The sequence below is a fragment of the Pyrgilauda ruficollis genome, unplaced genomic scaffold (assembly GCF_017590135.1).
Source record: "Pyrgilauda ruficollis isolate IOZ18807 unplaced genomic scaffold, ASM1759013v1 scaffold22, whole genome shotgun sequence".
Classification (NCBI taxonomy): Eukaryota; Metazoa; Chordata; class Aves; order Passeriformes; family Passeridae; genus Pyrgilauda; species Pyrgilauda ruficollis.
Window position 1 is genome coordinate 4,109,699 of NW_024521428.1, and position 22,870 is coordinate 4,132,568.

The 22,870-nt window shown below is 40.9% G+C and overlaps 1 protein-coding gene across 1 annotated transcript in view; it reads left to right on the plus strand.

The window, feature by feature from the left end:
* AFF3 (AF4/FMR2 family member 3) overlaps positions 1-22,870 on the plus strand; it is a 273,293-nt gene that overhangs the window by 142,329 nt on the left and 108,094 nt on the right. Inside the window, exons 6-8 of the mRNA XM_041468410.1 lie at positions 4,937-5,023; positions 10,501-10,537; positions 16,319-16,370. Of these exons, the coding sequence (XP_041324344.1) occupies positions 4,937-5,023; positions 10,501-10,537; positions 16,319-16,370 (176 nt within the window). The remainder of the gene's footprint in view (positions 1-4,936; positions 5,024-10,500; positions 10,538-16,318; positions 16,371-22,870) is intronic.

Here is a 22,870-nt window from a genome sequence, read left to right on the forward strand (position 1 = left end):
ACACTAAAATCATAGCCACGTTGTCAGCTAGTGGCAAGGTAGCTTCATTGAATTGAAAGGGATATTTGCCAACTGACAGCAGTTAAAAAGGGAGACTCATGTTTAAAAAAAAAAAAAAAGATAATATTGTGAAGGCAGAAGAGTAACTAGATTAGAGGTTCTCAGACTGTGTCTTGTGATCACTTGCAAAAGGGTCTTGGAAAGCTCTGCGTTAGTTTTACATGGCCTTGACTTCCAGCTGAATAAATATATCTAATGCTTCCCTAAAATCTGCATTTCAGTGTAGACAACTACAAAGACAGATCCTCTCCAGTCCCCCTGAGCTAACCAGCAAGAGTATTTGCAAAGGAAAATTGTGTCTCACAAATCTCCTATAATTCCTGTGACATGTCAGTAGAGCAGTGGATGAAGTTGAGTCAGCTAAAATAATTTTCAAGAGGTGTTTGACAGGGGCCTTTATGAGGTGCCACAAATATTTCTTAAATCATCATGTGTAGAGAGACGAAATATTATGAATCAAAAATCAGCTAGGTGAGCACAAGCAGAGAGGAGGATTAAATAGTTGGTTTCCTTGATGATCCAGTGATAAGTTCTGGTTTTGGCACTGAGTGAACAGCAAGATTATGCATGTGGTAAGACTTTAAATGTAGATGATACCCATCTCCCTGCTTGTTATTAATTACGATTTTTCTGAATCAGTTCAACCATTCCCGGTATCATGTGCCACACAGCAAGACTGATGACACTAGATAAATAGCATTGCCTTAAATCTAGAGTGAATACTATTATTTACCTCTGCATGGTACTTTTCCTGAAAAATTATCAACAAGCTAGGGTTAAAAGCTCCAAACAAAACACTGCCAAGCAGTCATTAATCCCCAAGAAATGTCTGGTTACTTAATTGTTGCTGCAGAAACTGAAGTTGGAGCAAGGATATGCAATACTATAGATTTATTTGTAGGTTTTCCCTTCAGTGAGAAGAAAAGCCAAGTTGGCATGTTGAGTAAGATTAACTAGGCTTGGACCTTTATAGCTTGTAAAACTGGACATTTATGTATGACTGCTGAAAACTGATTTACTACAGGCAGAGACGAGTAGAGTTGCAGGGTTGTAGAGTTTCAGTATGCATGTGAATGAGACATGCCATCACCACCAGCACCACAAAGATGCCAGGGCAAAACAACATTGCTGCAACTCTCACAAGGAGAAATGTGTGTTTAAAAAAAAAAAAAAAAAAAGAGAGAGAGGATCTCCTCTGAGCTGCTCCTTGGACTTGTGCATCTGGTTGCAGGAGGAGGAGAGCAGTCATTGTCATCTCAAACAAGCTGTCCTCCAGTTGGGCAGAACATATCATTATCCACATAAATTTTTAGGCAGCCTGGTCAGGGCTTCCTTCTTTGATGTAGAAGTCTTTGTTTTCCCCACTTCTGGACCCTAAATGTCTTCTCAGTACTTTCTTTAGTTCACAGTGTTCAGGCTTTAGGATTAAGTTAATCAGGTTTGAAGAAGACTATAAATTGGTTTTAAATTGGACCATTATCTTGTAGCGGCTGGAAGATTTTCTGGTGCCAGGTGTTTCTGACTTATTTTTTGTTTGATTTCTTCTAAAAAAGTCCCTTCTTTTTTCTCTTTCTAATTTCAAAAACCTTTTGTGGCAATCAATGTTCTAACACCAATTTGAAGGTGCTAAGGCTCTTAAATACATTTAAATTTTCATCAGTCCTTTTCAAACAGTTTTCAGTCCAGCAGGTGCTTTATGGCAGTACTGCCAATCCCAGACTCCAAAGACAGGGAATTTTCCTGAGAAGAGAAGATGTACATGAAAGTTCACTTTACAATAAAAGTCGAGTCCTTTCTGTTTATTTAGTTAAATTGTTGCCATTTAGGCTTGAATTTTCAGACATTTCACACCATGTACCAAAAAAAAATATCTCAGTATAATCATATGTCCCTACTAGTGTTTTGAATCTGTCTCAAATATCTTCAGATAGTCTAAAATCCTGAGACTTGGCACACTTGAACATATTCTGGATTTGTTTCTGCTTGATCTTGCAAAGTGTTGACATTTTCTGGACACCTAAATCCTTTCTCCTGATTTTTGAGGCTCTGTTCTTGGCAGCCAGAAGGAGACTCTGCACATAGTTTAATGTTTCTATTTCCAAGAAAACATACTACATTTAAATCTTACCACTCCTCAGTGCTGACAGCTTGTTGTTTGGGACATTTTTCATGGTGGCTGATTTTTTTTCCTAATTTTATTTAATTTTATAGTCTTCTGAATTTCAAAGGGTAGAGATAAATAAACAGTATATCACAACTCAGTGTATTATTCTAGTAAATTCACATTCAGATATTCATGATAATGGCAATTATTAACCCTGGCAGATATCAGTAGTCTTACTAAATCTTTGTGTCAGAAAGGGTTACATCAAATTTAAATTATGTAGAAAGCTTTATTATATACCACAACTGAAAGTAACAAAGGAGAAGAGAAACTAGTTGGGGAAAAAAAAATACCATTAAGGCTATTTTTCATTGAAGTGTGGATGAGAAATAATGTTGGAGAAAAGAAGAAATGAAAGATTTTGACATGTCAAAAAAAAAGGTCACCCTTATTTTTAATCAACCCTCTGGTCCTTTCCCTGGATGAAGGCATCATTGTCAGACTCGGGCAGGCAAGGTGGGAGGAAGGAGCTCTGCTGCCGTAACAGATTGGTTCGTGCTGGCACAGAGCAGACTCCTCAGGAAATGTCTCCCTGGAGGTGACAGTGGGGTCACCAATTGTGTAACCTGGAAGAGCTGCTTCTTGAGCAAATGGCAGTCACAAGCACTGAATAGAATATTTCACAAGTAGGATAACTTTTTAGGTCAAAGCCACCAGATGTTCCCAGTCTGGCTGTCCCTATTCTTCAATTGACAGAGATAACATAAAGCATTGCCCTCTGGAAGAAAGGGACACTTGATCATTCCCATGTGCTCTTTTGGGCTCAGCACCTCAACTTGCAGGGAAAAACACTTTGGTTGGGAACAGGATTTTAGCAGTGGAAACACCTCTAGTCTACGTACGCAACATCATATTTCTCACAAAATAAATGGTCCTCTGAGGGAAAAGCAAGAAAAGCAGGTGTGAAGGTGGTACTTTTTTAGGTAACAGACATAGGGTTAAATATCCACATTGCAAATCTCCTTTTTGTCAATTTATAGTCATACACCTTTACTGTTGGAATATTCCTTAATACGTAATTCCTTAATCTTTTGCAAACAGTAGCACATATGCCAGATACTTGAGGCAAACAGCAATCTGATTGCCTATGCTTTTTGCTGCCTGAGTTTTAAGAAGTTACTGTATATTAAAAATTGCTATATACTGTTATTGCTGGCATTTATCAGATAAGGAAGTCATAAGATGAATGATCTGCCTCAAAGAAGTGAAAAGCAAAGCAGTTCTGATACTGAAACTGCAAAGCAGATGATGCTCTGATTAGAGACATGCACATAGATTACAGAAGTATAATAAATCATGCAACTTTTTAGCCTCAAATAAAATAAAAGAATGCAATTTTTATTAGGAAATAAACTGTTTATCAAGAATGCTTTAAAGGTGACATTTATTGCTAATAAACTGTGTTGAAAGGGCTGGTCCTTTCAATGGCAGAACAGCCAGAGACTTTCCACTATGTAAAAAATGCAGCAGCTCAGTCCATGCTGGGTCAGGAAGCAGTTCTGTCAGCACTAATGAGGAATGGGCAAGAGACTCACACACACTTTTTTCAAACAAGAACATTTCTCTTTTAAAAGGAATGAGTCATGGAAATATAACTCCAGTATTATTTTGGGAGGTTGTGGGTCTCTGCATGGTTCCTTGGAATATCGCTGAGAAACAATTCCACAGTCAGTTAATGGTAGCAAAACCCAGCAAAGCATCTGCCAGGCAGACTCTTGGTTGCATCAGCAATCCCCCTGCTTAAGGCAGGATCTTATTGGCTCTTCAGTTCTTCTAACATACAAGCCGGCTTTCAGGGTTGTCATGCTTGGCACTATTTCTCATATTAATTCTCTTAAGTTACTGTGTACCAAATACTGTGGCTGTTGGTGCTGAACATGTCAAAGAAAAATGTTCATCCCTTAAGATCCTGCAGTAGAGAGGAACAAACTTCTTGTCTGAAGTGTTTCATTTATCTCTCCCCAAAAGCTGCCTTGCTTTGGAGACCGACTCATTCAGACTTGAATCATAACAGTATTGAGCATGTGCCTACCTTCTACGTGAAGCTGTGTAAAGGATGACTACATAAAGTCAGGTCAAGCTACATCTGTCTCTTAGGTATGAAAAAATGTCCCTCAAGACAAAACAAGGAGGAGAAAAACATGGAGCGCAGCACCCCTCATTTGGGGCTTGTCACATGTTTGTGTCCTGCAAGGCACAAACACGTTGGAGTTAGGAACTTATTCAGCTCATTTACAATGATAAAGGCAAATTTAGGAATTAACTGTTAACAAGTGGTAAGTATTTACCATTGTGACCTTGCCTGTGAAATCTGTTTTGTGATTAGTCCACTGTGTGTATCCCATTACTTGGTCATGAACTGAAATTTCTATTCCCGTCTACAAAAAAATGCACTTGTGTTAATCTCACCAGCCTGAATACATTCTGTGATTAAAATGTATTTGCAGATTGTCAGAAAAATCAAACTTTTTGCACTTAAGATGAATTATCTATTCAGGAAAATGAGACAGTGCTTAGGAACTGCTCTCAAGAGTCTGTAAAAATCATTGTAGCTCATGTTTTGTCTAGATTATGAGAAAACTGGGCATTTCCTAGAAGCTGCAGTAATTTAAATATTCCACTGCCCAGGTACTCTTGCTACTGATATGCTATCATTGTCTCCTTTTCTACTGACTTTCTAAATGCAGTTTGATGAACAATATTGTTTTTCAGGAGATGACCCATTCATGGCCTCCACCACTGTCAGCTATTCACACACCAGGAAAGGCAGAACAAAGCAAGTTTCCCTTCCCAAACAAGGTAAGGCATTCAGCATCATGTAGAAACATTCCTCCTGCACCTCACAATATGTTCTACACAAGCCCTAAGTGACTGAGGTCTCTGGGCTGAGGTTGATGTCCTGGTGATGATTTTCTTTGTGTGTGTATTCCTGTCAGTGCCAGTATTTTGTCTTTGTGCCAGTATTCCTGTCTTTTCCCTTCTTACAGCCTCAGCAGGGCTACACAGTCTGCATCTCTTGGCAGCAGATTTGAAGGTGGTGTGGGGGTCACAGGTGCCTCATGGCAAGACAAAACCACAGATGTCTCTGTGGGATGTCCAGATGGGGTGGCTTCTGCTGGGGCTCCTGACTGATACCGTAGGGCACAGACAGCAGTGGAAAGTCAGAGAGCTCCTCCTTGCATCCATTGCTCCTGCATCATTTGGCTTCACCAGCTGAGGTTTTGGTTGAAACCTTGGAGGTCTGAGGAGGCCTTCACTAGTACACTGGCCTCTAGCTGGGCTGAGGAATGGCCATACATCTTCTGCCACCAGCCTGGCTTCAAAGGGGCAGCTTTGCTAGAGAGGCAGTCAGCCCAGTGCCGTGATGCCCAGAGGGGACACAGAAGTATTTGCCACAGAAACATTTGCTCCCCCAAGAGACCAAAGCCACATCATCCTGCTGATGCTCCCTTAAAACCAGCCCCACTATTGGATATGTATCCACGGAAGGATGCAGTGCAGCATGGTAAAGCTCATCAGCACAAGCTTGGGGAAACCACATTATTTATACATGATAAGTCAGGAGGGAATGAAATCAGCTATCTTGTGCAAGAGCCAATAAATTTCACATTGTATCACCATATACTGTGTAGATGTCACAAGCATATTTCATGCAGCATTCAAGCTTGAAAGATGGTATTGATGCTGTTTATAGTCTTTCTCCTGTTAAAGCAAGCTCGTTTGGCAACTTTTAAGTCCATTCTGCAAAATTTAGTTCAGGGAATAATTATAACTACACAGCCAAGAAAAGTTCATTTGCCTACAGTAAAACAGCTTTTCTGTGGATGAGAGTGTCATGATTTTGAAGTATCAGGGGTGTAAACCAAGACATCTCTGGCATGTTATGAAAGAAAAAGGAGGAAATAACTCACTGTTTGCTTGTTGAAGGCAGACAAATGACTGAAGATGGTAGGTGAGCTAGAGGCTTGTTGAGTTAGAGTAAGTCCTGTAGGAGAGAAGTGGATCAGCAGTTTACAAGCAGGTGAAGTGCCTGATAGGGATGGCAAAGTGAGGTGGTGCTTGCAGTGCTGCATTTCCTGCCACAATTATCACCGCACGATGTGTTTGTGTGGCATGTGTGCAGATGTGCATGGGCAAGGCACCTGTCAGTGTGGCCAACGTGAATCCTCTTCCTCACAACTCAATGTACTGTGATAAATAAAGGAATAAGAGAACCACAGAGCAGAGAGCAAAGACACATGAATAATGGTTGATATTGACTTTCTCATCTTCTCTCTGCCTATTCATCCATCTCTTTGGGAAATTTTCTCTTATTTTGAATTGCAGAGCCATTTCAGAGATCTACCATCCATTTTTAAAGGTCTTTTTCATGGTAGTTTCCTTTTCTCTTGCCAAAGTAGAATTTCCTTTTTTTTTTTTTAAGCCTAGGATGGATAAGATTTAATCTAGTAATATATGAGCATGCTTTTGTACATACAATAACATCACAACTGTATTGTGGCCGGGGTAGTCTGCATGGCTACAAATTAGAGTGCTTTGTGTGTGATGGGAAAGAAGTATCTTAAAACCTCACTGGAGTCCTGGAACAATCCTGTATTACTTGCCATAGATTATGTTAATTTTAGACACGACTTCTATTTTAAAATATTTAAAAATAATTTAAAGCTATTCTGTGTCTTAATCTGGTAATCTGTACAGTTACAGACTTTAGAAAGCATCTGCTTTTCAGGCTCCAAAATGCAAAAAATGGTTTCCAAATTTTTGAAGCATGTTTTTCAAAATTTCATAAACTAGATATTGCTTTTCACAAAGCATGGTGTAAAATCTTTATTGGACCTCATAGGGAATGTCTCCACAGCTCTTGGAAAGCTTTCCCACAGGTAAACTATGTTGCTCTCCCTATTTTTTAAAACCTGAGGGCGACACCAAGCTTTTGTGGATCGCACATTACTCACATAAATGGGTTTGTCAGTTGAGTAGTGACCAAGACCAATAAAGAGACTGAAAGGCTAAAATCAGGGCAAGAGCTTCATCTCTTAGTTTCAAGTCATGCACAGTAACATGATTTCCTTTTCAGTCTTAATGGCAGTGTTGAGACATCAGTTCAATCCATTTGTAAAGACTCTTCCAGCAAGAGAAGCAAGTAGGCTGCACCCACTTTTAACAGAAGACAGTTCCCAAACATAAAAATACTCATCATTTTGGGAATGGGAAAAAGAGAAGCTTGTCAGGCTCCTGCCCTGTTACAGGGATGCAAATCATAACTACTTTTCTGTCCGTAAAAACTGGGTGTCAGCATCATTAGTCCGCATTCACGCCACACTGCTTTTAACCTGCAATTCAAGTAATTAGCAATCTGACAGGTTGAAACTTGAAATGTATTAATTAGGCTATTAAAGTTGCAAAGGGCACAGCAACTATAGCTAGAGTGGTTTTGAAATCAGTCTAGTAAAAAAAGCTAAATATCTGAGATTTATATATCACAAATATAGCAGAATTCCACATTTGAACCTGCACGTGTGGATGTATCAATCAATATAACTAAATGCTCATTGGATGGAGGGGATGGGTGTGCATATGCTGTACTTCTATTTGAAATCAGGCCTCATTAGCATGGGATGTTTGGATTGATTCACAAGAATGGGAGGAGAGTCTGGGTAGGTTTGACACACGTGGCAGTGCCCAGTAGGTTTCCAAGTACTGTGATGCTGGAGGAGCACCACTAGAGACTGTCCTTTATGTAATGGAGGGCATAAAGTTCCATTTCATCCTTAACTTTGAATTTTCATTCTCTCTGGTATTAATTTGTACTCTTGAATTTACTAGGAAGGGGCAATGACAGTCTCTTTATTTCTTGTTTTTCAAAGCTTAAGGATCATTGATTGAATGTGTGATGTGACAGGCTGTGTGTGCTTTCCTTTCTCCTATCTCTGCCACACTTTGTTATGCACAAATGATCAGGCATTTCTTGATTTTAATTTTATTAAAAGCATCTTAATAAATAAACTTTAAATGAATAATTAAATTTGTAAATAAGAGCTCAACTGATGCTTGTGTGGATGAGCTTTCATGTTCAAGCATTAACTCTTTTGTGCAGGAAAAAATGCTGTTAATTCTGCTACCTGCTTTGCTCTTTTTCTTCATTTTTACTGTGATTTCTTGTCTTGATAGTTTGATCAGGTGTTTGATTTCTGGTTACGTAAATGTGATGTTATGGGAACAGCCATCATTTTGTTATTTGAGAATTAATTTAGCCACTCCAGGAGAACTGGTTTCTTGTCACAAAGCTATTGGGTGATTTTTCTCAGCAGATGCTAAGATATCATAGTGATGTTGTTCTTTACAAGTGCAATTCATTTGCTTTTTTCTTTCTTGTTGATTTTAACAAGCTGGAGGAAATACACTGGACAATAATCTTCAGATATGAAGGCTTCACCTTTTTTTTAAAGTTACATTCTTTTTTTTCCTCCATTAGTGGGAACATTTGATATGATATTCTCTATGAGATATTTTTACTAGCCTTTGGCAGAGGCAAGATACTGTGCTCAGCAGTTAAAGGGGAAGGTGCACTCTTCCTGAGGTTAATGAAAAGGTAAAAGAGTGAGCAAGATCCTTGTTTAGAAGTTTCAAACACTTTTACAAATACAAGGATATTTCCCTCAAAATTACTGAACTTCCCTGAACTTCTCCAGGTACATAAAATCTCAAATGTTTTGGAAACTGAACATGCTCTAAAAGCCTACTTTTATTAGGAGTGTGGCTGGCTACAAGAATAGCATTTAAATTCAAGTGTACATACCACTACATCACCGCTGCAAGCTGATCTTGACTTTTTAAGATTACATTCATTCACTAGAAAAAAACAGACTTTAATCTCTCTCCATCAGAAACATTCACAAAAAGCTGATGCAATTTGTCAAAAGTACACAATTTCAGATTACTGAGAAATTATTCTTGGCATGTGAAACATGGTACAGATCTTTTCATATTGCAGTAGAAGGTAGAAACTCTTGGGGGTTGCCCAAAAATGTGACCTCTCACATTACAGGTATGTAGGATGGGAGTAAGTTGCAGATGTGTATTATGGTAGTAAAATTACAGATCAAAGACGTGCAGTCTGGACAGAGCAAAATGTGCAGATTGAGGGATTCTGCTCAGCTGAGCCCTCAAGATGCCAAGGCCTGCTGTCCTCCAGCCTCTGTTTAGAGGGCACAAGAAGCTCTTGTGTCCCCAAGCCCCTGAGGACTTCTCCTGAGTGACTTAGCAGCACAATCTCAGCCCAGCCGTGTCAGAGCATCCTCAGCTCTCTGGGGACCTGCAGTTCCTCTCCCCATGAGCTCTGTCTTTGGCTCATCCCTCTGCCTCTGTGGACCAGGGATCTGGTCCAGTGCCCAGTTCCTCACTGAAAATGACCGCTTGTGTTCTGTGGGTGCCTGGCCTCTCTGAGCAGCCTTGACTGCAGATGGATGGTAGAGGTGGTACTATTACTGTAGAGGTGGTATTATTACAGTGTTAACTGCAGAGGTGGTATTCCTCTGTGTGTCTGGGTTATTTGGAAACAGAGTTACATACGGGATACTTTTCCTGCTGCCATCCATGGCAAAGTATTACTTTTTCCCTTGATTTAATTATCTTTTTGTTATGGTTTATATTTGTATTTATAAGCTTATATATATATATATATATATATATATATGTTTTTACGAATGCAAACAAATTCTGTGAGTAAAACACAGTGAGGTAACATTTGCACTTGAGGGAAAAGTGGTCTGATTTATTGCACCACATTGACAAATATTGCTGTTGTCATACAAGGTTGACCTTGTAATCTCAGGGACCCAGAACTAGTCTGTATTTTCATTTTCTGATGCTGTCAATGTCAACATGTGAAAAGAAAAGACCAGCTGTGCTACTACCTCAGGAATCCAATGGTCCATGAAACAATATTGGCCTTCCCTCTTTCTTCTCATCTGAACTTGTAGAAGATAATAGACGAGTTTTGGCTGATCAGTACATGAATAGTGAGCAGGAGAGTCATAATAGCTCTACAAGGAACTGCACCATTAAAGGGTTGTTGTGAAATAAGTTTACAAGCCTAATAATTAATGGATTCTCCAATAAATATTGGACTTATTCTTGTAAATGAAAATTACTTTGAAACCAAATGAACAATCATCAGTGCTGTTTGTACTGTTAAGGTTATGTCCAATAAGTATTGTAGCAAAAAAATTGCTGAAAAAGTAATACACCTTCCCTTTTTTCTGTTATTACTGTAGGAGTCACAACAGGGATCTACAGGACACAGCAATACAAGTAAGTACAAACTCATTTTCTGGCTTCATTGGGTGGAGGGGTAGACAATGACTTAGAAAAAGAAGAGGCTGATGAAGTAAGGGATCAGTGGAAGACTGGGACCACACAAAGCCTCAGCAGGCAGTGAACTGAACTTCAGTTCTCTATATGGACAAATATGGAGAACTGAATTGAAGAGTGACCATCAAAATGTCAGCTCTTTTGGTGGCCTGGGAAGAACAAAAAGTTTTAATTTCACTATGACTATTCTGTTATGTAAATGACAAAGACTGAAAGAGCAAAAGAGTGGGTTTTTTTGGAAGGCCAGGAAAGAGCTGACCTACTTGCACAGTCAGATCCAGACTGCCAGAAAATTGTGCAAGAAAACTTGTAATCTTTTATCTTTCATACACAGTGGTATATTTTGTGGTCATTGCACAGTAATAAGCCACATAAATCTTGCCAAACTAACACTAGATAACATTTCAAAGATCCTATGGCCGTGGGTCTTTTTGGCTAGCAGTGTGGGTAGGGGAGTGATGGGTGCTTGTGTGGCTCCTGCTCAGGGCTTTTCTGTGGACTTCAGTTTACAAGCCAGGGTGCAGATCAGTAGCACTTTTATTACATTTAACTCTGGTAAAAAACTTAGCATCTGTATTGAACAGGAAGATTGAATTGTTCTGCGAAACAAAATATTAATCCTCTCCCTTGACACCTCTGATGGTTGTTGATGTTGTCTTGCATATTAAAAATACATGATTCTACCCTGCTTTCCACATAAAATTATCACAACCAGAAGAATTATTTTGCTAGCTTCCTGACCTGTCAGCCAACACAAAGCCCAGTTTGCAAATTGCAGGGCTCTAACTGAAGGTGAAAAATGCCCTGAGCTCGTAGACAGGGCTTTAAAAGGGTCTGGTCACCCACTGTGTGAAGGAAAAGATATCCAGAGAGACAAGGCTGGGAGATGCAGGCTTTTAAAATGGTGTGGCTCTTCACTGGGGAAAGGTCAGCATGAGGAAGACAATGTTGTGAAGAAACATGCAGTGGTGTCACTTAATTGCTGGCATTGGTTTGATATTGCTGCAAGTTCCAGCACTAAGGAAATAATAAAAGGCAAAGGGTATGAAGTTCTGTCAGAAAATAATGAATACAGTAATGAGAGAAAGAAGCACAAAAGAACCATAACAGAGAGGGCTATGCAAACACAGGCAGAGGCACAAGCATGACAAACACACCAGCTGAGCTGAGGGCTTTGCAGTGACATCAGAGGCCACAGTATTTGGCCAGCTTTGGTCCTAGCTGAGTGTTTACTTCTTCCAACACTTGAATAAAATAAGTTGTTTTGCAGATTTAATGAAACCTGCATTCCTGTGTATTACAAAATTGATCCTATGACCTTACAACTTTTCCCTGCTTCTTACTCCTGTGGTCTCCAACCCCACTTCGCTTCCTATTCTCCCATCCCTCCTACATCCCCGTACTCCAGTTTCTCCTCTCTTCATTCATCTTGCTCAGTAAAATCTGCAGCTAGGCAGAAGTTACACTTGGTACTGCCTAGCTGATGGCAACCAAACTGAAGAACAGCTGAACCCATGCAGAAATATTTTCTTCATTGGTGGCAAAATTAGGGTCACTGTTGGATACCCAGACACATTTTCTAACATCACAGAGAGAGTCTGACTACCTCTGAGAGGTGTATCCATGAGAATTCCTGTTGAAGTGCTGAAATAAGATACCAGATAAAACCCAATTAGAATGAGGTATAGACTGTACAAGTCATGCATGTCAAACTCAAGAGAAATTTGGGAAAAAATTATTCAGATGTGTGGTGGGTTGACACTGACTGGACATCATGTGCCCACCAAAGCTTCTCTATTACTCTCCTGGACACAGGAGAGAAAATACAACAAAAGAATCATGGGGGGAGATAAAAAACAGGGAGACAGCACTCACCAGTTACTGTCATGGGCAAAACAGACTCAACTTGAGAAAATAAATATAACTTATTGTCAATCAAATCAAATCAAAGTAGGACAATGAGAAATAAAACCAGACTTTAAAACACCTTCTCCTCACCCATCTCTTCATCCTGGGCTCAACTTCACTCCCAAATTCTCTACCTCCTCCCCACCAGCAGGGCAGGGGACCAAGGAATGGGGGCTGCAGTCAGGTAATCAAATCACACCTTGTCTCTGACACTTCCTCCTCCTCACACTCTTCCCTGCTCTGGTGTGTGGCCCTTCCCACAGGAGACAGTCCTTCATGAACCTCTGGTGGGCCCTTCCCACAGGCTTTGCTTCCCATGAGCTGCTGCAGCGTGGGTCTCTCCTCTGCAGGGTGCAGTCCTTCAGGAGCAGGCTGCTCCAGCATGGGTCCCACACAGGGTCACAAGTGCTGCCAGCAAACCTGCTCCAGTGTGGGCTCCTCTCTCCGTGGGTCCACACGTCCTGCCAGGAAATATTAGCAAATTAGTCTGTGAGAAAGAACTCTAATGGTCAATGTATTGTGTTATCCAAGTGCCCATCTTCAGAGTCCCAGTTAGCTGTTTTTTCCCATTGCACCCTGACTTCTTTGGAGTGGCTCTTGAGCCTGTCATTTGCAGTGGTTTTACTGCAGCTGCCAACATTGTCTTTCTCATGGATAGCATTTGCATTTCTGTCATCCTTCCCCCACAAGGAAATCAAAGCATTTAAAAACTCATAATGGCTGAAATTATACCACTCCATCACAATAAATATCATTTATCCCTGTTAGCCAGAAAGGGAAACTTAATCTGGTTGAGTGATTCACCAAAATTCCAACTAAGAGGAGAAAACTCCTTTTCTGGCCACCCACTATTCAACAGGGGAAATCCTACAAAAGTTCATTTGAAATTTGTTTTGAAATTCGAGAAATCTGGACACATCTTCTGCTTGTATCTGAAAAGGTTGGGTAAGAAGTTGCATGAGATGAGGCAGAAACTAGCAAAGACCTCCCAGTTCTGTGGCTGAGGATGTGTGGACTGACTGTTTCCACTGTGTGTTTTCTGCATAGACCCACTGACACACACCTGTTTCAGGAGACATATTCAGTGCTTAGCATGTGAAACAAAGTGTGCTAACAGCAACCCCATAGCAAGGTGGGTAGCATGTTCTTTGTTAAGTCCAAAAAGGCTAAGAAAAAGAAAGGTTCACACAAATTTGCCCATGAGAAGCAGTCAATACTAGAGAAGATTTATCAGTTCAGCAAATGCCAGCCTCCCTCAATGGTACCTGTGTGCATTTGACAGGTTACATGAAAAAATCAAAAGCAAGTCTTAATTTGGCCATCAGTGAGTGTAAAAAAAGCCAAGTTGTTGTAACAGGTAATTACCTTTCACATTCCCTTATCCAAAAATATTATCTGTACCATATCTGTGACATTCAACTATGCTTAGGCTATACACATTTGTAAAATTTCTACATTTCAGTCAGGTGAGAATGAAGCTGGTAAGAATTGATAAAGCATTAATGGCCAGATTTTCAATTCTGATAGGCTGTACTGATGCATTTCTGCCATCTGTACAGTCTCTGTCCTTCCTCTCCACACAGAAGTATGTTAAGTGACAATTAGCATAAAAGCAGCTACAATTGCTTATGGTAGGGTAATCCATTAATACCCAGTTTGGCTAAATCACAGACATTCTGTTTCCTCGCAGTATGTATGCTCTTTCCCTTGTTGCTGCATTAACATACATTGCTGAAAGTAGAACTGATGTGAACTCTGCTGGCAAAGCACTCAGGAATCCATATTCCCTCTCACACTCAAACAAACCAGTGTTCATGGTAATAATTCATCACTTAGAAAAGGCCCAAGTTACAAATAGAAAATCTTTGAATATATGCCAACTGTTACTGTTGGTTTCTTGCTCCAAATTACCATAATGCAGATGAGCTCCAGGGCTCCCGGCTCCGGAAGGCTGACAAACATATATTGTAGCAGCAGCTTCCTTAGCCAGCAAGTTCACCATCTGGATATACTCTCTGAGGTCTCTGCTGAAAGTGAAGGGTGACCTAGAGATTATGGAGTTGATGTATTCCATCCTGTGTGGATGCCCTGCTCATGCCTAAATTTTAGGTGGCTTTAGCTGTCCTCTTACAGTGAATGCTGAGCTTCCCTAGAGGTCCGTGAGGGCATTGGTGGTTTTGAAGTCATCCAGAATTCTCCCCATCCTGTTCAGTAAAGTTTAGTCACCACAGCTGGATAGACACAAACCCTACCAGAGGGGAGGATGGGAGATCTAAAAGCACTGTGTCAAGGTGTTTGCATACCCAGAACTTCCACTACAAGACAGCTACCTCCAGAAGGTCACTGTCTAGAGTGTCCTTCAGCTTCCTTCTGTACAGCAGTGGAAGAACACTGGTAGCAGAGTCCTGCCTCTTCTGAAGGCAACATGAGGTTTTCCAGAGGTGCCCTCACAGCTGCTGCTCTGTGGAAACTGAGGGTGAGGTCTTGTCAGCAGCAAACGGATGATGTGTGATGCTCACGTGCATGGACTAGGTATCCAACACCCACTCAACTCAACCAGCAGCACATCAGGCAACACCAACACAACCTGACCAAAATAGGAATTTCTCACTTTTTTTCAGAAGGAATAGGTGGATTTTGGCTTAACACAGCTCATTATAAGGTAATGGAGAAAAACACATCCATCAGTAAAGCAGTCACATTCAACCTCTGTGCCTCCTTGTCTGCTAGGCAACATAAACTCTCATGTAGACAGCTATTAGCATCCAGCTACACACAAGAGCAGCAGCATCTGCACACTCACTAGGCCCAGAATTCAAGTTCAAGGTGATTCAAGTGGAGTAGCATACCCTCTAAATCCATGGTAGAGCTACACAGAAATCTTACACTGGAGTGCAGCTCTCTCAGGTTACTCAGAGAACATTAATTACAGCAAACATCAGCCTTACTGGTTTTTGGCAGGTGGTAGAAAGGAGGGAGAAGGACTGTGCCTGACTCAGCAGAAGCAGTACCACCCTGCCTGCCAGCAGCCTGCCTCCCACTGACTGTGCTATGTAACTAAGTTGTGTTGGGCAGATACGCTATTTTGGACCCAAGATGGGATCATCACAAACTAGCATATCAGGACCCCTATGATTCATAAGGATTGTGAAGAGGCATAAGGATTCATAAGGAAATGTGAAGAGGCATCCCTTGGGCCTCTGGCGCTTCTCAAGCATTTGGGTACTTGGCTTCTCCTGGCATTGAGTGCCTAAGCCAACATAGCAAAGACGGCTTCTCCAGCCCCCACTTACAGAAGCTAAAGATCAAATCCTAAACCTGTTAAAATGAATGTGAACCAAAATACCCATTGGCACAACTGCGGCCTGATCACTGCCTTACTGTCCCCGGCTGATGCTGTTTTGCTTTGTTTGAAATAATTACTGTTCCTGGAGCAGGGTTCTGGAGTGAGTGCATGTTGTATGGAGTACACTCTCAACAGCAGAGCTGTAGGGCCCTAGAGAAATCCTTTCCATTGCTCCAGGGTCTGCTCTCCCTCGTTAGGCCTGTGTTCTCTAAGCACCTCCTCTTGTGGAGTTCCTCTGCCTGCATTTACGGAGCACTTGTCAGTGACAAGAAAAGTCAAGTCAGGATTGACTCCCTGCTTGCAAATGCTCCAGCAGTGCCCCTGCAGCCCTGTGGTTGCCTCCACAGCTGTCTGTGTGTGTGGCAGGAGTGGTCAGTGTCAGCAATGAATAAAATGTTGATGTGTCACATCTGAGCAGTTTTCATACTGACCCATTTCTGATGTCATTTTCTTCTTCTCTTTTAAAGGGAAAAGTGATGTAGAGCCAAAGACCCCAGAGAAAAGCGCAACCCATACATCGTAAGTCACATTTGCGTTTAAAATTGGAGAAGGCAGCTGTGTTTTTATCAGATTTGTTGGGCAAAATAGAATTTGTTTGTTTTCATTATGATAAAGCTCTTGCACTGATGCTTTTCGTAAAACGGCTTTTTAGATAATGACTAAACATTAATTATTCCTAGAACTTCTGCATGCTAGTAAGTCAGCAATCTTTGCAAGTGAAATGGCACCATATCACACTGAATAGATATGAGATTATTGTTGTGGGTGTGCAAGGCTGGCCTTTAGAACCTTACTTCAACATTACCTTAATGCTGCTGGAGTTTGTCACACTTGCTAAAAAACATCATGTCACATATGCCTTTGATGTACTGATGTAATTTTAAAAGACTGCAGTCTGCAGCTTCACCTCTGAATTACTTGAAATCCAATTACAGTTATCTCTGGTCTCTCACGATTTTGTTGATGTTTTTGAATTAACGAAAGAAGTCAAGAAATAGATAGGAACAGGCACTTGTAATATATCAGTGTTCACCTTCACTTCAGTGCAACAATAGAAGCTTTTACCCTTTTTTACTCTAGTATACAAAAGACTGAATTGTTTTGCCAACATAAACCAGTCTATGAAACAGAGGGGCTGCAAGTTAAAAAAAATTAAAAATAGCATCAGTCTTCCAAACTAAGCGAGATAAGTGTATTCTTTTAATACCTACCAGGCAGGAGCATTATGAATTTCTGCAAAATCATTCACCTTTTTAATCCCATTTGAGAGAGAGAAGTTCTTGTAACAGTCAGTCATGTGAGTTTTAGAGTGCATCTGGCCCATAATTTATGTTTTCTGATTCCTGTTATTTAAATTCAGAGCATTATATCATGTAAATCTCACAAGGTGTCACCATTTGTTACATGGCCAAAAGTAGTCACAGAAGGAGGTACAATAACAGTGATTTATTGTGGGACATTTTGATTTCTGCTGCAAATACGCATTAAAAATCTTCTGGAAATTAATCTGGGAAAAGATTTGACACGGTGTAAGAAATGGCTTGTCCTGCAGATTGTGTTGTGGAATGTAATTATAGTATGCAAGCATATTTAGGCAAACTTATTAAATGAATTAAGCATTAGCAACCTTATGCCTTCTGATAGCATGATTGCTGGGAATGTTTAATAGAATGAATTCAATAATTATAATTTTTAAAAATAATATTGCAATAAAGACCAAAAGAAGAAGGGTTTTAATGCCATCTGGAGGTATTTTGGAGAAATGAACACATTTATTTTTACTGATATTTAGCAATATGTAAAACATAAGCCATCCTCCACAGTGTTTTTTCTAGTTAGCATTTTATTGGTGAGGACTGTTCTTTTCTTCTTCATTGGATTAAAATCCTGTAAGATTTCTGAACGAAAATACAAGTTCAGAGGTGTCTCTGAACCCAAAATACGGGTTCAGAGGTGCACCTCAATATGGTTATGGGTTGGATATGAGACTACATACTGGGTGATATAGTGTGTCAGAATCTGGTTAGTTGTGAAAGGTTCCTTGCCTAATAAGAGATCTGGGAACCTTCTGAAACTGTGCTGTCTACTAGATACAGTATATTTCTAATGCCTATCTTTAAATTATTACTTTATTCTAAGGTTACCCCACAGCATACATTGGTTCCCAGAAAAATTTTTAGAGGCAGAAACAACTTGTTACTGTTGATAAATTACTGCATTCAGGAACCAGAAGTCCCTCTAGTTAGGGAAATTCCATAGAAATGGAGGCAGGAGGAAAAAGAGGAGATGAGAAGAAGGGAGCCAACAAGTATTGTATCAAAAGAGAAGGAAGAAAATTAGAGGGATATAGTTAAGAAGCTGGAAAAGGAATTGCAAACATCAAGTTTTCAGAAAGAGATGAAAAACTGGGAACAGTAGAAGAGAAAAACAGAGATCAGAAACTGAAGACAAGTAAAAGCCATTAGCAAACTGAAGATGTACATGTTACTCAGTAGAGGGCTGGATCTGTGAGTGTCAGTGAAGGAAAGTAACTCACACTGATATGTAGGCACACACCGACACCACAGTTCTCTTTATGCTACCCTGCTGTTGGCCTTTACTAGGTTTCTTCTCTTTTCCACCATCTTCTAGGACAGCTTTTTATCCTTGCTATCTCAGGCGGTCACAAATATAGAATTCCTCTGCTCTTTTGGGGCTGCAGCAATCGCACCTGTGCACACGATGCACAGCCAGGAGATCCTGCGGTGCACACCTGCACATGGATGTGTGAGCCTGTGTGCCTGGTCTCTCTGCAGATGGATGTTCTCTTCCCTGATGCACCTGGAGAAGACCATACCTGGGCAGGAGCTCCAGCAGTGCCCAGCTGGAAGCCTCAGGGTTGTGCAAGGGGCAGGAATGCTGCCAAGGTACAAAGGCTGTACCCTCTTGCAACGTGTCACTCCTCTCAGAGTGTCAAAGGAGCCCTGTTGGCATCTCCTGGCAGGGGTGCTAAAAAGGAGCAGCACTGATGTAGGAGAGAGATGGCACGTTCAGGCGTGACATGGAGAATTGTGGATGCGCCTCACTGTGAATCATTGTTTCCCTGTGAAACAGGAACAAACAGCAACAAAAAAACTTCCCCCAAAGTCATGCTTGCCCAGAGGAAAACTACAGAAAAGATAGGGAGGATTAAATTAATGTTTTTTTTCTTGAACATATCTTTTTTATTTTCCTCAGGTATGTTACAAGCCTCACACTCTAGCCAGTCTTATATGATTCAATGGCAGTTAATTCATCCTTGGTGCAGATATACTACCTCCATCCAAACATTATTTATGCAGCTTCAAAGGACAGGTTGATTACCCTCCTGAATCAGGCAGTGAGGTGTTTGTGAACCAAGCATTAATATGACATCTCTCCTCAAGATAACCCTCGTGCCTTGCCCACTGGGCTCTAGGTCCTTAAAAACAAACATAACCCTGAGACCTGGAGCCCCAGGACCAGAGGTGCTATCTGTAACCTCCGAGAGTACACAGACTTCGAGTGCAGAATCCATAGTGCTGTGTTCAGAGGCTTTGGGTACAGGAATCATTCAGAGCAGCATTATGCATAGGGGCTTCTCCTGTATGTCTAACTCCCTAGATAGACTCATTATGTCATAGTTCTCCACTGATAATAGTATTAGACATTAAAAAAATAGTAGGCATTAGATGATGCATATTAATTGATGCAGCATTCTAATGAGGCAGATGAATAAGGGCAGTTATTGCAATGCTAAGGATAACAGAGATGGAATTAGGAGAATAAGACTGATGGAAAAGCAGGAAGGAAATCTAAGCAAAGCTGTATCGTTTTGCACAATATTCCTATGGCTTTCACTGCCTTGGTATTCACAATAATCACCTGAGCTGGCACTAAAGAATTGCAATAAAAGGTGCAAACAATACGGAAGTGTTAAGCTGTCTGGAGTCTTCCCCAGTTGATTCATGTTCCTTGTAATTGAATGCTTTTAAAGCCATGAGCATTCTGTATTTGAAGGGGTTTTGTTGTCATTGTACTCAATATATATAGCTCTCTATGGGTCATATGGTTATAGCTTTGCTGAGCATTTCCAAATTTTTAGGACTGATCAGAAATATCTAGTGATGTTTTGTTCTTTTGATTTTGTGATCAGAGGGTCAATTTTCAAGGGTCAGAAAACTTTCACAAATTTTTTTAAAACATCTGATTTTTATTAAAATCCTTTCCCTCCCCTTGTTTTTACCACCAGAGTCTGGAGAGCTGCATTAAAACATGGGTAAGGATGAAGGAAGGGTGGTCTTTGGTTCTTTGATATTTGCAGTTACACAATTTTCGTCTTTCTTTGACAGATCTGTGTGTCCTTTCAGTAATCCTCAGACAGTTGAAATTAAAACTTTTAATTTTATAAAACTTGTGTGCAAGGCAAAGTGATTCTAACCAGTGCATATGTTTCAGAGGACCTTGCAGGGCCACAGAAACTCCTCCCTGAGCCAGGAATCTGGGATCTTCCATCTTCCCACGTGCAAAATATGACAATAATTTTAAAATGGCACAAATATACAAAGCGCCCAGCGTGACTCCTGCTCTTGGAATGACTTTCGATGTGCTGTCTGTTGCAATGTTCTTCAGTACCTTTGTGTTTGTAAATGATTTCCAGTTCAGACTACCCAAGGTTAATCATGCCTGACTGTGATTCACTGCTATGCATTTACCTCGACATTTCTAGTGCACTTACTTAATGATATCAGGGCTAGCAACTAGATACCTCAGTGCTGTCTCTTTATTAACCCTCCCACAATTGTTTTCATGCTGAGCTGCTCCAGATTTTTCCCTCCCTTTTTACAAGAGAATTAACTAAGATTGAGGGAGGCTTTTATAATTTATGGCAGTTGTGCAGGTTTTGTCCTTTGCTAATATTCTCTGAGAATCACAGCAATCACTGTGTGTGTGTGTGTGTGTGTGTTGGCTTGTTTGCTTTTTCCAGGCAGAAAAAGATGTTGGCTTTGCTCCCTCCCTGTACTGGTCCCCAGCATCACATGCAGAATGGTTTGTTCAGGGGGATCTTCATTAACAGCACTGAAGTCAGCAGCTTCTAAGCTGCCCATTTACAGATATTGGTGCTACAGTTTCTCACCCATCCAACACCTGCTCATCATTCTCACCACCCTTCAGGAAGGAAACATGTTGGAGCAACATCACTGCTAGTCTTGCTTGATGTGACACATCTGTATTGGCACGAGCATCACATGTTGTGATGCATCTTTCTTCCTCTCTTGTCTTGCCCCTTGTATCTTCAGAGTGGCTTACAGATAGTTATTCAACAGCTAAAATCACCTGCTGGTTTTCCCCTTCTGCAATGGGAAGACTGAGGCACAGGGGTTACAAAGTGCCTGCAGAGAACAGAGAGAACCCATCTCAAATACAGGTGATCAGTTTGAGCAAGTGCTGCCAGCTCACCATCCAGCTCTTAGCCCCCAGGGAGCTTGTCCTCTCACATCTGGCTGTCCTCTCACATCTGGCTGACCTGGGGTCTTGACCTCAAGTCTCTCAGGCAACAACTGCAACCTAATGGGACATTTGGAGCTGGAAGAGTAGCCTTAATCCTGCCTCACTTCACTGGAAGCCCTGTTGCAAGTTACTTTAAGTTTACCTTGGGCTTTTCCCCAGCTAAAATAATTAGACCACCATGAAGACTATCTCATTAATATTTGTACATAGTGTTGAAAAATGTAATGTCCTGTAGAAAAAGCTGAGGATTACTCACCCAGAACAGTAAAGGAAATGGGTAGTAGTTTAAGTTTTCAAAGACAGACATGGGTAGTAAATGGTAAATGTCCTGAGGAGTGCCACATGTAGGGAGAAAGGGAGAGCAGAAGCTGCTGCCTTTCCCAGGTGCCTGCAGACCTGGTGATCAGTGGCAGCTTCTGCCCCATCACCATTTTCCCGTCCTCTCCCCAGAGTTTCAGTCTTGGGACAAGGATCACACAGTTTAAATTAGAAGGATTTTGCTTTAGCCTTGCTGAACTGGAGGGAGAGATGGCAAATAGAGAAGGGACAAAGCATTCAAACTGTGGAGGAAAAAACCCTCCAGCAGTACATCTTCAATATCCTTCTCTTTGTTTGCCAAAAGGACCATGATGGATCAAGTCAATTGAACCAGAAAATAGCTAACAGATGGGCCTGGAGGACAATGGAAGAGGTGAAATCCATGCTAGTGAGGAAGCTGGTTCCAAAAAACAGGGCTGCACACACTTTTATGGGATATAATCCATTTTCAGCTTTCCGATTAAGATACTGGGGCAACTTCCTAATCTCTCACAGCTCAGCTTGTGGGCATTTTAGATGGCAAGGACATCTGCAGCAGACACATCAGCCAGTGATTTGGTGAGAACTCCACGGGCTCTATCCAGGGCTGTCCTGGAGCATATCAATCTGCTCATGAGCCACAGATGACCCTGCTTTGCTGAGAAGCACAACTTCCAAACGATGGTAGCCAATATGAAATAGCACCCTTTGTGAAAATTTTTGATTTTTTTTTTTTTGTTTCTAAAAACTTTAATATGTCAATGGCTTTTAATATATATCTGTGATGTTTCTGAGAGAAGCCATGCAGTCCATGAAAAAAAAAAAAAGAGAAAAAAAACAACCCCTCACTATGATGAATGAAGGCAGTGTTTTTCAGAGTGATGGAGGTCTTTAAAACTGCAGAAGTGAAAGTCTGGTGTTTATCCATGAACTAAGTCTCTGGCAGAAGAAGAAGGCTGGTTTCATTGCACTATTCCACCTGTTTACTTGAGCCTCAGCTTGCAGAGCTAACCCCTAACACTGCCAGATTCTCTCTCTGCTCAGCCAGTCCAGCAGGGGCAGCTAAAATTTTAAAACCCCCTCCTCAGTGCTCAAATTTCCATGAAAAAGTTCCTCTTTTCTGCCCTCTTCTCTGAAATATTACCCTTAGTCCATGTACAGCGTGTTTCTCTGTGTGTTAAATATATAGACTGTTAAAAATGTAATTATACCAT